Source organism: Podarcis bocagei (genome assembly GCF_964188305.1).
Source record: "Podarcis bocagei genome assembly, chromosome: 8".
Taxonomy (NCBI): domain Eukaryota; kingdom Metazoa; phylum Chordata; class Lepidosauria; order Squamata; family Lacertidae; genus Podarcis; species Podarcis bocagei.
In genome coordinates this window covers 67,080,999-67,096,432 of record NC_138133.1, presented here as the reverse complement: position 1 = coordinate 67,096,432, position 15,434 = coordinate 67,080,999, and the positions used below count along the sequence as shown (strand labels likewise).

The following is a 15,434-nucleotide window of genomic DNA, read 5'->3' as shown; positions in this document are numbered from 1 at the left end:
CTTAACCTGAAGCACCACTTTAGCTAATGGGGCCTCCTGCTGTCGCCGCGTTGCTGGAGCCCGATTTCTGTTCTCATCCTGAAGCAAAGTTCTTAACCTGAAGCACTATTTCTGGGTTAGCAGAGTCTGTAACCTGAAGCGTATGTAACCTGAAGCGTATGTAACCTGAGGTACCACTGTACAGTGCTAATGTCACTGCCATACATAGACACAGACATACACAGAAACCTTCAGGTGGCATCAAGACTCTTTGTAGTCATAGCCCTCAGGACACATTAATTTTGGATTCCCTAAAAACGTTATACTTCTGTACCTAACAACCACACATCCACACTGTGTTTGGTCATCCACTTCAAGACGGGGAAAATGAAATTTCTGCATTGGGTTAAAACAATAACCGAATAGACTCTTGGGCTCGATAAAACAGTCTCAAAGAGAACCTCAGTCTCAGAAATACTGCATGACAGCAATATCCCACTGTTTCACATAATGCCCAAGATGATGCCTCTCTCTTCTCTAAGCTCTCCAACTCAACTCCCAAGTAAATATGGGTCATCCTAGCTGCAGCTCAGAAAGCCATGTAAGTCCAATTCTGTGCCTCCCTGAATTAAGCTGGGAAGGCAAGCAGAAAGATCTCTTTCCTGCTCCCAGGAGCACCTTGAGAGATTGCATGCTTGGTTCAACCACTCTCATTTCTGCCCTGACAAGCCAGTAGCCCTTAAAGCAAAAGACAATAGCTCCATCTTCACAACCTAGCAGCGGCTAGTCCCATTATCTCAACTCTTTCAAGCCAGAGCGCAGCACGCAACAGTATTCTACTGGCTACAGGTGTGCAGTTTAGATTTTTCACTCAGATACTTGCCAGGGAGATAACTACCGCAGATTGAGTAGTGAACTGCAGGCCTGTTGATATCCCATATTGAGCTGGAACCCTTAGCACCTGGTAGTCAGAAGTGCATGGCTTCTGAATATGCAGGTTGCAATGTTAGCCATCTATGATGACTAATAGGAATCTACAATAACTGCCAAAACACATACTATAGCAACTTGTTGCATAAGCTGATTACTCTTTGCTCAGGGCTTAACTTACTGAAGGACTGTCATTTGTCTTCAGAAAAAAGCTATCTATGAATATTTTAAGTGGGAGGGTGGGAAAATAACCTGGAATATCATAAAATGAAGTTATAGGCTTAGTGCCTAAGTTGACTCGAGGCGACCTTTTCCTCATTTGATCAATAAGCAGCTTTCGTTCATCATCTTTCAGCAACGCTATGAAGAGCTCGTGGGAGGAAATCATGAAGACAAGTTGGAGGTCTTCCAAACCCAAACAGAGATTTCTGTAAAAAACAATCAAAGGTCTCATTAAGCAAAGATTAGCAGAAAGAGAAATTGCAGCACTTTGCGTAGTTTGTAGTGGCATGACATTTGGAATATACATTCAAAGATGTTTTTAAACAAGGGGCTATTTACTAATCACTGCGTTTACAGTGAATCATGCCAGGTGTCCAAATGACCACATGAGAAAGGTAGTTGTTGAGACACTGGTATCTTGTGTAGCAATGGCTAAGGAAATCAGCAGGTCTTAATTACAACTGCTTTTGAATCACCTACCTAGAGTGGATCATGTCAATGAACAAAAAGCATTCTACGTAAGAGTTATTTAGCTTAGGTTTGACCACGAATTACACCAGCAGTTATCACCCCCCCTTTTAGAAGTGGCACATGTGGGAATTTGTTGAAGCTGAGAAAATGTCTGAGGGCTATTTAGCTTACAGACAAACACTATTATGTTGTTTCTTCCTTGGTACCAATGATATCTTAGTACCTGATATACTTAGCACTTAACTACTTCCCTGAATGAAAGATACTAATCAACTTTTTAAGGAGGACTGCAAGTAATCTAATATTGCATACTTACTTCAGAAAATAGGCCATTTTCCTTTTTGAGGATTCTGAAGCACTTTCTACTTGTATTGATTTTGAACATACCTGCAAAGTTGAAATACTGAATTGAGCTTTAGTGAAAAATTAAGTAAGCTTAAAACAAAAACAAAAGCACACACATTTAATTTTTTTTTCGGATTGCGTATACTCCTTCAGAAAATAGACATTTTCATAAGCTCCCTCAAAAGAGTATGCAAAAGAGGAGTAATAAAGATAGCATGCTAGCCACTGAGGGAAAAAAAACATTCTAACAACAACTGTATGAAATGTAATAAGGTCCCAGATGGATTTGGTGGTTCATGAGAACAGCACCTCTACACACATGCAGCCCTGCATGCTACTGAATATCTGAATCAATCCCATGAAAGAGCAGATATTTACCTGAAGTATTTGTCAAGGCAGACTTAAAGCTAGCCAGCAGATAACCTTTTCACATTCATAACATTAGTTCATTTGGGTGAGGGCAATCTGAAAACATACTGTGTATTGTGGCTTCCACATGCTGGTTGTGTACCTTCTGAAGCAGTTACGTGTATACACTCAATTGTCTGATAACTCTAACCAATAATTACATGGTAAGGATATGTATCTAGTCAACCAATCTGCTACCCAATACCATAACTGAACAGCTAATGATTTCATAGCCACAAAACTAAGTAACACATATTTTAAAAGTTAAGTAGCACCCATTAGTTCAGATACAACAGTGAAAAGCATAGCACTTAAAAAGTGCATTAGGATCAATAAGCTGTATTCAGTAGCTTTAAAAAGCAGTTTAGAAAACAGTTTAAGCAGATATGCCTAAAACTGAGGACAATTCCATACCTCTAGGAGAAAGTCTATTTTTTCTTTGGTGGGTCTAAGAAACAGCTGGTTAAAGTGGACACCGACTGGTCGGCCTTGCATTACATCACAAACACTGTTGCACACACACACCTTGAAACATATTTCTTCCAAGACATCATTCCTAGAAAAATACGGAAAGTTCACATGCTGTTAGAAGAAAAGCACATAAAAGGACACAAGGGACAGTTCTTACACTCCAGAATGCAGCTTGACTGCCCAGAAGGGGCTACTGCAGAAGCAAGTTTGAGAAAGGTATTGATGATGGACAGTAAGATATGGGGCAAACAATTCATCCTTCACATTCCAGCCATTCTCTTATTTGTTTGATTGTTTGTTTGTTTGTTTGTTTGACTGATTGATTTCATAAAATTTATGCACTTGTATGGTAAAAAACCTCAAAGCACATTTATCATCAGGATAGAAGACAGAGATTATGAATGTGGCATCAGGACTGTGGATAGATATACACCAGGGGTCAGCAACCCTTTTCAGCCGTGGGCCGGTCCACCGTCCCTCAGACTATGTGGTGGACCGGAGTATATATATATATTTTGGGGGGGGGTGAACGAATTCCTATGCCCCACAAATAACCCAGAGATGTTCCTCAATGAGGCAACATAAAATACAGCTTCTTAACTCTTTTTTTTTTAATAAATAAACACAGAAAGCGTATGCTTCGAACCTAGTTGGGGGGGGGTGGGTCGTCAAATGCATTTTGAATGCTTACAAGTTAGCCCTGCACTGAACCAATGAAACATTTCAATTCTTTTCACACTAAGGGAATAGTAGGGACCGGACACCTAGGATTATTCAATTCCTGCTTCAGATAGGTAGCCGTGTTGGTCTGCCATAGTCAAAATAAAAAAATTCCTTCCTGTAGCACCTTAAAGACCAACTAAGTTAGTTCTTGGTATAAGCTTTCTTCAGTGTATCTGAAGAAGTGTGCATGCACACGAAAGCTTATACCAAGAACTAACTTAGTTGGTCTTTAAGGTGCTACAGGAAGGAATTTTTTTATTTCAATTCCTGCTTGAAATGCTGTTCTAATAATGAAAAGCAAGTAGTTCAACATTTTAAAAATATTGTGAACTACAAGCAAATCAGGCCAAATTACCTCAGAGTTTTAAGTTGTCAACCATGAGCTGAAAGTACCAATTGGCTTGGAACTGGTCCGAGCCAACTGCTCAGAAATCTATACCTTCTGCCTGGCCTTAACTGTTAAGCAAAGCATGCATCGGAATGATTCATTCAAGTTATTTCTCACCCTTGTTGAGCTTTCTGGGAGAGTTCCCTGAGAACTGATTGCCTGAACTGAACGGGTAAACTGGGTGTTCGGTTATCTTCAAGGAAAATCTTCACTAGTTCCTGAAGTACATGCAGAGAGAAGATGAATCAGTTTGACAATATATGGCATTTGGCCCAACACCAAGACGGAATAGTTTCAAAGTTAGCTGGAACCAGTTTACTGGATACTGCAACAACAACTCAACTTATACAGATATTAAATTAACTTATACAGATGTGAAATGTTATTTTTCATTGTTTTGAACTTAAAAACGTGTCAATATATAAAGCGTGCTGCGAAAATCAGAATATGAAAAGGTTTTAAAAGTATAATGAACTTTTTTTTGTTATTTATGTAACCAATTGATTACAATACAAAATTAAAAGAGACAGCTTTGGTTCTATCTGGTTTTTATTCTCAGGAGAATAACAATTCCTATATACAGCAGACTACTTAATAATATTCTGCTTACTACTAATAATATACTTGAGGAATAGGGACGCGGGGGGCACTCTGGTCTAAACCACTCTGCTCTGTCCCAGTTCTGCCAACTTAGCAGTTTGAAACCATGCCAGTGCAAGTAGGTAAATAGGTACTGCTGCGGTGGGAAGGTAAAAGGCATTTCCATGCGTTCTGGCTTCTGTCACGGTGTTCAGTTGCACCACAAGTGGTTTAATCATGCTGGCCACATGACCTGGAAAGCTGTCTGTGACAAACACCAGCTTCCTCAACCTGAAAAGTAAGATGAGTGCCGCACCCCATAGTCGCCTTTGACTGGACTTAACCACCTAGGGGTCATTTACCGTTTACCTTTTTACCTTACTTGAGGAATAAACAAGCAGACTAATATAAGGATCACATGATGTGCAATTCAAGCTTTGCAAATCCTTTACCTGATAACTGCCAGATCTTAAACAGCTGTGGATTTGACTGTAAGGAGTTGATGGCTGTGAAGTATTGTCAGAAGGTGCAAGAACTCCACAAGCTTGGCAGTAACCAGCTAACCTTTTTTCATCTATGATGCAATGAAGCGAAGAGCCAATCTGTAAGAAATATCCAATTTCTATCAGTAACTTTAAAATAATTCATTATTTAAGACAAATGTCTTCAAAGGCTATATATGATGAAATCATTTCCTAAATGTATAAACATTATGCATTACATGTTCCAATGGAAAACTCAGTTTTCTTGTACTTAAGACAAAGGATCAGGAAACCCAAATAGGTAAACCCAAATTGCTCACAGGATATATCTAGTTAAAGTGAGCACTAGATCGCATTGCATGAATGTGAAATATTTGGTTACACATGCAAAAACTGAAATGAGCTGTCTATTGTTGAATGACTTACCTTTGAAATCAGTTCCTTGGTTCTAAAAAATTTCTCTCTGGCGTTTCCATAAAGAGCAGAATCTGTGGAACCTTGCTGAAAATAGATGGCACCTAAATCATAGCAGACCTGAAACACAAACAAGCAGCATTTCTTTCAAAATTATATTTTTTGTTTCTTACGCTGTGGGAACATAAATCTATGTTGAAAGTGCAGGATATAAATTATCTAAACAAACAAAACTATGGTAGATATATAAAATCTCTGTGTCTGCCACAATCTTTGAGAAAAGCCTGAAGGAAAAGATTGACTATGCTCAGAGTGTCGAAGACTCTGTGGTACATATTTGCTTGAATATGGGTTTTCCTTCCGTTTCCAACAATTGGAAAATATCCAAATTGAACTTAGTAATAATTGGGAAAGGAACAGAGGCCTAGAGATAATTGTAAGACTCCATACTTGAAGCTTACTTTTTGTAAACCACTTTGAGATATTTTTTTTAAAAAAATACACATTCAAGTGATATATGCATTTTATGAAATAATTAAATATGAAATAAGCTTAGAAGCCACAGGTAAATCAAGGAAGCTTGAATATAGAATAATAGTGGTGCTTTGAGGCATCATGAATTGCATCATAAGCACCACCATTTCAGCAGCTATGCTTTCAGGCAAAATGTCTGGCATACCTGACACTGCAGTTCCTCAGCACTGATGTTGAATCCCGCTGTGGAACTCTCTGTTTCTCCATTAACCGCACCAGGGTCCATGGCTAGCAAATCTAGAGTCCGTATTGTGTGAATATAAAGATCTTTATTTAATTTGAGTGCTCCTTCTAAGACCAGAATGGAATCAGCAGCCTGTTCTTTTAGCTGTAACGACCCAAAGAAATGCATGTATCCAGTTATTATTGCCACTTATTTATTCAATGTGTTCATTATATTTAGAATATTTAGCACAAAGTTCTCCTTTACTCCATAAGCAGCATAGGATCTTACTAACTTACTTAACCACAAACAATAACCCTTTAATTGGCTTCCGGTTCAGATTATTTTGCACACTTCAGAAGTAACATCACAGTCCTAAACATGCTCACTCAGAAGCAAGTCCTACTGAATTCAATCACAATCTTCAACCAGGCCTTTGGCTGATTAAAATTATACACCAACTTTAAATGTGCCTGTGAGAAGAGAAGATTATTGTTGCTTTTGTTTCAATTATTTACTGGTGTTTTTATCTTGTATTTTATTCTGTGAACAGCCCTGACATCTTGTGATGAAGGGTGGCAAATAAATTTAAGAAATAAATAAATAAAAATATGAATGAATGAGGGAATAAGACCAGTAACTTGTGAAAAGAGCCTGGCTCTTTCTTCCTGTGCTTTTGTGGCCTAGTTCCTTGCACCACAATACACATACGTGAGAAAATTTCCTTCGGGGTGGGGAGCTGCATCTGTCCGGCAGACCAGATCATTATGTGTCCCACCCACTTCCAGGTAGAGTGTGACGGGTCCGTCAACTGACCTCACAAATGACACCAGGTGATCTTTTAGCCCAAAGTTGTCTCCAGTAGCCCCCTTTAAAGCACTATTTCACACAGCGCTTTGCATAGGGTTTTACAGACACTGCCAATCAGCTAATCCCTGAGACTGGTTTTTATCTATCCCATACCTTACATCGTATATGACACAAGGTGTAGGAGCAGGTGGAAATGACTTAGCCAAAATGACCTGGCAGACCAAATTAGGCTCGTGGGTCAGAGGTTCTCCACCCCGACCTCCTTGAACAAACTCTTTCTTATAACATGGACCCGGAATTAGACCACAAATAAGAGGGCACCAACAGGGTCACAGGAAAGTTACAAAAAAGATGGAGACTACGATACAGCAGCGGTGAGAAAACCTCCTTAAAATCTTAAATTGTTACCTACATAAGCTAATTAATTGAACTGAGGACAGTAGCTGCAAGATAATTCAGAGGGGGGAGTTTACATTCAGCCTATACACAGACTTACAGTTGTCTGAAGTGTAATGGTAAAGGGACCCCTGACAGCTAAGTCCAGTCGCGAACGACTCTGGGGTTGCGGCGCTCATCTCACTTTACAGGCTGAGGGAGCCGACGTTTGTCTGCTCCACAGACAGTTTTTCCGGGTCATGGCTAAGCCGCTTCTGGCAAAACCAGAGCAGCGCACAGAAACGCCGTTTGCCTTCCCGCCGGAGCAGTACCTATTAATCTACTTGCACTTTGACGTGCTTTCAAACTGCTAGGTTGGCAGAAGCTGGAACCAAGCAACGGGAGCTCACCCCGTCGCAGGGATTCGAATCGCCAACCTTTTGATCGGCAAGCCCAAGGCTCGGTGGTTTAGATCACAGTGCCACCTGTGTCCCGGCTGTCTGAAATGTAGGGTTCCTGAAAGGAAATTATTCAGTATTCTTGGAAGATAAAGCTGGCAGTAGTCAAAACATGCCCCAGCTGCCCAAGCAGCTTCAACTATTAATGCTGATAAGAGGCTGCGGGAGGTTCAACTCACTCAAAAACAACAATAGTGTTTCTAGAGTAAACCTATGCTTAATTAAGCCGGCTGCTCTGTAATTTTTAATTGCCCTCTGACTAGTCTGGCACACTAACTGGTGGGAAGGATGATCAGGGGGCCAAACAAACGTTTTAGAGAAATTGAGGACTACTCACTCCCCGCCCCCCACAGCTAAACAGTCTAAGATCGGGATTTCCCCCCCTCAACATGTCTTGCTACGTCTGCACAAGTTCCCTTTCACAATCGCTTTGCAGTGCTAGCTGAAGTACATGGAGATTCATATGAAGATCCTATCAGCACTATCGGGGAGCCCAACAGCAATCATAATAAGGCAAATTCAGAACCCCAGAAGGCTGAGACGAACCCGAGTGCTACTCAGGAGAACCCAGCTGAGCTGATTCTAAAAAGGTAAAGGTAAAGGTACCCCTGCCCGTACGGGCCAGTCTTGACAGACTCTAGGGTTGTGCGCTCATCTCACTCTATAGGCCGGGAGCCAGTGACAAGCTGCATCTGGCGAGCCAGCGAAGCACACAGAATGCCGTTTACCTTCCTGCTGGTAAGCGGTCCCTATTTATCTACTTGCACCCGAGGGTGCTTTCAAACTGCTAGGTTGGCAGGCGCTGGGACCGAGCGACGGGAACGCACCCCACCGCGGGGATTCGAACTGCCGACCTTTCGATCGGCAAGTCCTAGGTGCTGAGGCTTTAACCCACATCGCCACCCGCGTCCCGAGCTGATTCTAATGACAGCTAAAACAATTGATTTGTCAAACACTGAACTTACTACATTCCAAAATGAATATTTTGATCAGTAAGGTCAAGGGGACACTCGGTAGGGAGATCTACTCGAGTTGTCACAGGGTTTCAAAGGTACCTCCTCTATCGCCCCACGAGCTAAGGAGATAAACAAACAAACAAACAAAAATAGATCCAAACATTGAGAGAACTCAAGCCAGAAGTCTGGCAGTGAAATGAAAGAGCAGCAACATTTAGTGCTGCAAGCAAACCAAGTCAACCTTACAATATGCACCTATAAAGGCAGATTCCTACCTTGGTCCACATTTCTATCAGCTAAAAGAATCTCTGATCTGCCCCAAACAAACACAGAAAGTTTTACTATCTTTCAGGAGTCCCAGTATCCTGACAATGTTACAACATGCCAAGTCTATGCTGACTGATATGGGAGTTTTTCCAACACAAGCTTTTAAAAAAATTGACTATATTGCCATTATTAGATAACCCTAAAGCAGCTGGCCATCACAACAACAACAGGACACCAATAAGGAGAATTCAAAATAGCCTAAGCAACCCCCCCCCAAAGGATCTGCTCAAGTGCCTGGAATCAGAAGATTTAACCAAAGACAACTGCAACTGGGAGGAGAATTTGAAATGCTCTTTTAAAAACCTCCCAATGGAAGAGCAACAAGGGATTATCAGAAGGCTTGAACTTTTGAAATCCAGTCTTTTAAAGATTTCTGCAGAGTTCAAGATTCCTACAACATACCCAATCGATTTTCAATCCAAGGAGTCTTCACGAAAACCCATTATCCTCAATACCACCTCACACAAGGAACTATTCATCAAAATACGAAACACAAGCACAGTCCAGTTCCCTTCAGCAAGCAAAATCTGAGATTCAGTGGGGGGGGGGGGACGTTACAGTGAGGCAGGTATGGTCACAACATCAGCCTGGCTCTCAATGAGGGAGCTTGAGGATCAGGAATTGGGTTCACCACATAAGGCAGTAGCACCACTGCTTGTTGGAGTCCCTCATTTTGCTGCATTGATTCACCCAGAAACTTGGGTGAAGGACTTAGCAGCGGACGTAACAGCACATCTCCCTGCACAGAAGATGCAGCAACCGCGTATAGTACAGTGGATGCTCGGGTTGCGAACGTGATCGGTGCAGGATGCACGTTCACAACCCGCAGCCTTCACAACCTGCAGTGACGCGTCTGCGCATGTGCAGGTTGCGATTCAGCACTTCTGCGCATGTGCAAAGCACAATTTAGTACTTCTGCACACGCGCAGCCGCCAAAACCCAGAAGTAACCTGTTCCGGTACTTCCGGGTTTCGGCGGTCCGTAACCCAAAAAAATACAACCTGAAGAGTCTGTAACCCAAGGTATGGCAGTATAGGTAAAGGTAAAGGGACCCCTGACCATTGGGTCCAGTCGTGACCGACTCTGGGGTTGCGGTGCTCATCTCGCTTTATTGGCCGAGGGAGCCGGCGTACAGCTTCCAGGTCATGTGGCCAGCATGACTAAGCCGCTTCTGGCAAACCAGAGCAACGCACGGAAACGCCGTTTACCTTCCCGCTGGAGTGGTACCTATTTATCTACTTGCACTTTGGCGTGCTTTTGAACTGATAGGTTGGCAGGAGCAGGGAGTGAGCAACGGGAGCTCACCCCATCGCGGGAATTCGAACCGCCAACCTTCTGATCAGCAAGTCCTAGGCTCTGTGGTTTAACCCACAGCGCCACCCACGACAGTATATGGGACACTTAATAGCAGCATGGATCAGGGACTCAGGAACTGTAGATCCTTAGCACAGGAAATCTTAGAAACTAGTGTTCAAGAACCTGCTTTGCCTGCACAGCGACGGCAGTCGCTCACTGCTATCTGCCATAATGACAATAACTTTATAGAACAACTTAATTGGGGGGGGGGGGTAATTACCGTATTTTCTGCACCATAACACTCACTTTTTTCCTCCTAGAAAGTAAGGGGAAATGTCTGTGCGTGTTATGGAGGAAATGCCTACGGGTGGCATGCCTACGGATTTTCCTCCTCTAAAAACTATGTGCGTGTTATGGTCGGGTGCGTGTTACAGAGCGAAAAATACGGTAATAGCCACCTGTCAGAATGAGTACTGACACCAACATAATTACTTTAAATGTGAAGGGACTGGGAAATGTGGTAAAACAGGCCAGAATGGCAACATATTTATACAAAATGGACCCACACATAAGTACAGTGGTGCCTCGCAAGACGAAATTAATCCGTTCCGCGAGTCTCTTCATCTTGCGGTTTTTTTGTCTTGCGAAGAACGGCTATTAGCGGCTTAGCGGCATTAAGAAAAAGGAAACAAACTCGCAAGAACTCTCACGACGTTTCGTCTTGCGAAGCAAGCCCATAGGGAAATTTGTCTTGCGGAACGACTCAAAAAACAGAAAACTCTTTCGTCTTGCGAGGCATTCGTCTTGCGAGGTACCACTGTATTCTTGCAAGGAACTCATAAAGCAGACAGTTATTTATTTACACAGTCATGGGTTGGGCAAAAATTTACAGCCAGTGTCTCCAATAAAGCAAGAGGAGTTGCTCTGTTAATACACTCACATCTTAATTTTCACTCACATCTTAATGTATTCCTTCCTTTTAATGAGATTGGAGCACATGACGTGTTATTCTATGGTTTTTAAGAGCACGAGAATGTTTGGAATATATGCTATGGCAAATAAACTATTGAAAAGAAAAGTTACGAAGGGCCATATTTATCCAGGAAGGGTTTAAATTCAGTACATTGATCCAAAGTTCCACATTTTTTTCCTTAAATATGTCAATCCACTCACATTCACATCTAGCAAAGAAAAAGGCACTTACTACTTTCAGGATATTTTCTGTTACTTCCTTTTCTTGCTGAATCTGATTCATTCTAAATAAAAAAGGCAAAAGCAACAATGAGCGTACCATTCAAAGCAATATTAAACGGATGTCCCTATATTTAGATTTCCAAAACAGCTTACATCTTCTGAATTTAAGAAAACAAAAGTTTTTTTTTGTTTACGGCATTTTAAATTTCTCCAACAACACTTCAGTAATAGAGAATTGATTCAGTTTTTACATTTTAGGCATTTTACAAAACTTTTCTGAATATAATTTGCTCTAATAGGACCAGAACCTATTCTCAGCTACAATCAATTCAGTGGCAGGGTTCTTTAAAAAAAAAAGTTTACCAGCACGCACGCACACCCTTTTAAAAAAAATACAGTAAAGTTTCAATTGACCATGTAACCAACAATAATATTAAACGTCTGAACAATATTTATTGTAATGACCTATGATGTTAAACCACTGCTATGCCTTGCTAAAAGTAGAGTTAAGTTGATTAATGTATTGTTTGTAAGGGTCTGAAACAGATGCACAAACTTACACATTTAACTGAGGTGGACCAGGTTTCACTTGTTTGACAGGAAAACTGCTTTTGACTATGGTCCTAATAGCCCTATTAAAAGAAAGTTAAGTGATAATCATACAGTTCAGTCATGGAAACAACCTGATTTTTAAATTGTTTTTTTGCCCCCATTATGTTTTTACTGTAATTTTACTAGTGTTAGCTGCCCTGAGCCTGGCTCTGGCCGGGGAGGGCGGGCTATAAATAAAAATTTATTATTATTATTATTATCAGCTCTATCCATTATTACAGCTTCAAACAAAAGTTTGTGCTACATTAAAACAGCACTCAAAGTGTGATAGTCACAAGTTATCAAAAAGCACCAACAACCTATCTGATTCTAAAAAATATCATGTATAGTATAGCACATGAAGTTGCCAACTTTTTTCTTGCATGGCTCCTACATATAAAAAAGCTATTTTACAAGGAAAAATATGTGAAACTTTATCCATGACTGCATATGCTCCACCCAAGAAAAATGGCAACAAATAGATCTAAGACTCTACACCACATTTAAAATGGGATTGTGGTCAACCTCTCCTCCGATTCAATAACTTGACAGTATATCCCTATAATTTTCCTTGATCTTTTATGTAAGTTACAAAATAATATTATAGTTAGGGATCTATGTACACATTGAAAATAATGATTTATTACAACTGCTGGTTTAAATCTCAAAGAAAACTGCAAACCAATGTGCATACAACATTTTTGTCATAGGACTATCAAATTAGACCAGTTTAGTTTAAGCAATATAATCAAGATTCATTTAATCTTAACACTTGTCTCCATATTTGAATTACATCAATGACACTCAAACAATGACATTCTCACCATCTATTGTAGAGTAGTATCGCCATTGCTGTGGTTGGAGGTAAACTGGCAAGGTCCACATCTACATGCTTAGTTCCTGGAGGAACCTTACTAATGCACAGCAGTTCGTTCAGCAGCATGTTCAATACAGGAACCGATAAACTGAATAAAAGACCAAGGATTGCAGAAGTTACTGAATGGTACTTTGTTACAAAGCTTCCTTAAAGCAATACAACTTAAGGTAGCATACATCAGGTTTCCAAGTGTTCTCCCATGCAGGCACTGACCAGACTTGTTTACTTTCAGCAGGCTTGCTGAATCATGATTAATAATTATTAATTGAGCACTGTAGGTCCTTGTTAAAGCATACATTTGTATTAGCATGTGCTCCTCTAAGACAACAAAAACAATAAAAACCAGAGAGAACGTGCACAAAATATGTAAAAAAAAAATTAAAAATGAATGCTGTCTAAACCCTGGGACCCTCCAGATGATGTTGGACTACAACTCCCATCAGCCCAGACAGTATGGCTAAAGGTGGGAGATAATAAGATGTTTCTGGCCTACAATTCCCAAGAGCTGCAAGTTCCCCATTGATTATATGTTAACAACATTAACCAAGAAGTCCACTGATACCTTTTCTCCAGTACATCCAAATCCCACTTTAAATGTGCTGCAACTTTCAGAGCAAGCAATTTTAAAATGCGGTTTCTCTTGTTATCAGGTGGAGGCTGGACCTGATTCTGCTCATTCACCAAAGGTTTGGAAGCCTGCTCCAAAAACTGAACGATTAGCTGAACAGGTGAGGGATCTACTGGGCAGAAAAGACAGGTTTGGAAAAGTTTGATCTGGATGAAAATACTAGAGAAAAAGAGGTAACCAATACAAAGCAAACAGCATACTTTCCAGGATGAACGTGCAGCGATGATTTTTTATTTAGAGAAAACAAACTTGTCTGATTATTTAATACTGATGAAGATTACAACCCTGCATTTATGGCCCTTTCAACATCACACAGACACAAACTCAGGTCTACCACCAAATGAACACTGTAACCAATCATGGCTATGTTTATGATGTGTGCTTGCAAATGTTTGCCCTATTTCTATTCAATATGATACCTTTTATACATTTTTTGCTAAACATTCACACATTCATAATATGTGGCATTCCCTTAGGCTAAAATGCCACTGATTTCAATGGGATTTAAGCAGCTTAACTGTACAGCCACATTCAAATGACAAGTAACAAATTTAGCTCACAACAAAAGAATTCCTATACATAGAACTAAGGAGAATCCTAACCATTCTAGCAGAAACAACACAGTCAAGCTCTCTTGTTCTCTGTAGATTTTTTGATATTACTAACCAGGCGAAACTTTTTTCAGATGTTTGTCCAGCAGAGACTCCTCTAGCAAAAACTCAAACCAGGATGTTTGGGGAGGTGTGCAAGGTCGACTTGAAGTGACAGCCTCTCGGTCAGCAGCTTCTGCACTCATCTTCCTCTCTGAAGTTTCTTTCCCTTTCTTCAAGCATTTGCTGGGCCAGCAGCTACACCAGATTTAAAAGCAACATCATAACAGCTGCTCCATACAATGCAATATATTCCTACGACTGCAGAGTATCTAATCCTCACTGAGATCCACAACACAAACACAACAAATGGGGATCCGGGGTGAGCAGGAACGGATCTCTTGTTTGTAAAACCTTGCACCAAAGCAATACACTCCAGAACCATCAAAACAAATGCAAAATATATAAAATGCAAAACAAACAAATAGCTATTTTATGATTGATAGATTGATTGATTGATTGATTGGTCTGAGCCCAACATCCGCAGATCTCAGGGGCGGTTCACAACATGATACGCTTCTCATTAGGCTCCATTTCCATTTCATCTGCATCCTTACATGAAAACCAACAGAGAGTCCCTCATTAAAAAACATACATGAAGTGACTATTTTTTTTAAAAAAGGATTTCATTGAGGCCTTTGCTTTTGTGCACCGGAGCGGTCTTCCCCATGTGCACTAGAGCTGTTATTATCAGCTGACACGGATACACGTAGAAACGTTGCAAACAGTGAGCTTTGCATAGAAGCGTCACCTTTCAGGTGTGTGTTGGCTACCACCATGTTGCATTGATTGCATCTCACATACGCCGAGGGCAAACCATTCCTGCATCCAGACCCCGTTTTGGAGGGGCCACGGCAGCGGTGCAAAGCGACACACTGCGGGTCCTGCGACACCACATACTACAGCGCCTCCTCCCTTGCATCCCTTTTATTTTGCAAGACCGCACCCCACCTATTTAAACATCCCATCCCTTCAGAGCACCCCCTCCGCCCCACACCACTGGAGCCCAGCGACGCGGCAGCCCCTTCGCCCTCCTCACCTTTGCCTCTGACCCTTTACAGGCAAACGCCTCCGCCTCCTCCTCTTACCTCCACCAACCAAAATGGCCGCCGCCTGTGCCGCTTGCTCTTATCCTGCCCGCCCTGTCTCGGGGAAAGGGGAGG

The 15,434-nt window shown here is 41.2% G+C and overlaps 1 protein-coding gene across 4 annotated transcripts in view; it reads right to left on the bottom strand.

Annotated features, from left to right (window-relative positions):
- The window catches only part of INTS8 (integrator complex subunit 8), a 26,641-nt gene extending 11,207 nt beyond the window's left edge, over positions 1-15,434 (bottom strand). The window contains exons 1-13 of one of the 4 annotated variants that reach the window (XM_081204448.1): positions 15,311-15,434; positions 14,288-14,469; positions 13,556-13,733; positions 12,941-13,081; positions 12,086-12,157; positions 11,536-11,587; positions 6,092-6,274; positions 5,425-5,532; positions 4,969-5,118; positions 4,055-4,155; positions 2,770-2,911; positions 1,919-1,989; positions 1,162-1,337 (exon numbers count right to left, since the gene is read on the bottom strand). In XM_081204448.1, the coding sequence (XP_081060574.1) occupies positions 1,162-1,337; positions 1,919-1,989; positions 2,770-2,911; positions 4,055-4,155; positions 4,969-5,118; positions 5,425-5,532; positions 6,092-6,274; positions 11,536-11,587; positions 12,086-12,157; positions 12,941-13,081; positions 13,556-13,733; positions 14,288-14,417 (1,504 nt within the window). In that variant the 5' untranslated portion in view covers positions 14,418-14,469; positions 15,311-15,434. Of the gene's footprint in view, positions 1-1,161; positions 1,338-1,918; positions 1,990-2,769; positions 2,912-4,054; positions 4,156-4,968; positions 5,119-5,424; positions 5,533-6,091; positions 6,275-11,535; positions 11,588-12,085; positions 12,158-12,940; positions 13,082-13,555; positions 13,734-14,287; positions 14,470-15,022; positions 15,045-15,310 lie in introns of those variants that run through there. The other 3 variants (XM_081204449.1, XM_081204446.1, XM_081204447.1) reach the window with 3 other exon arrangements.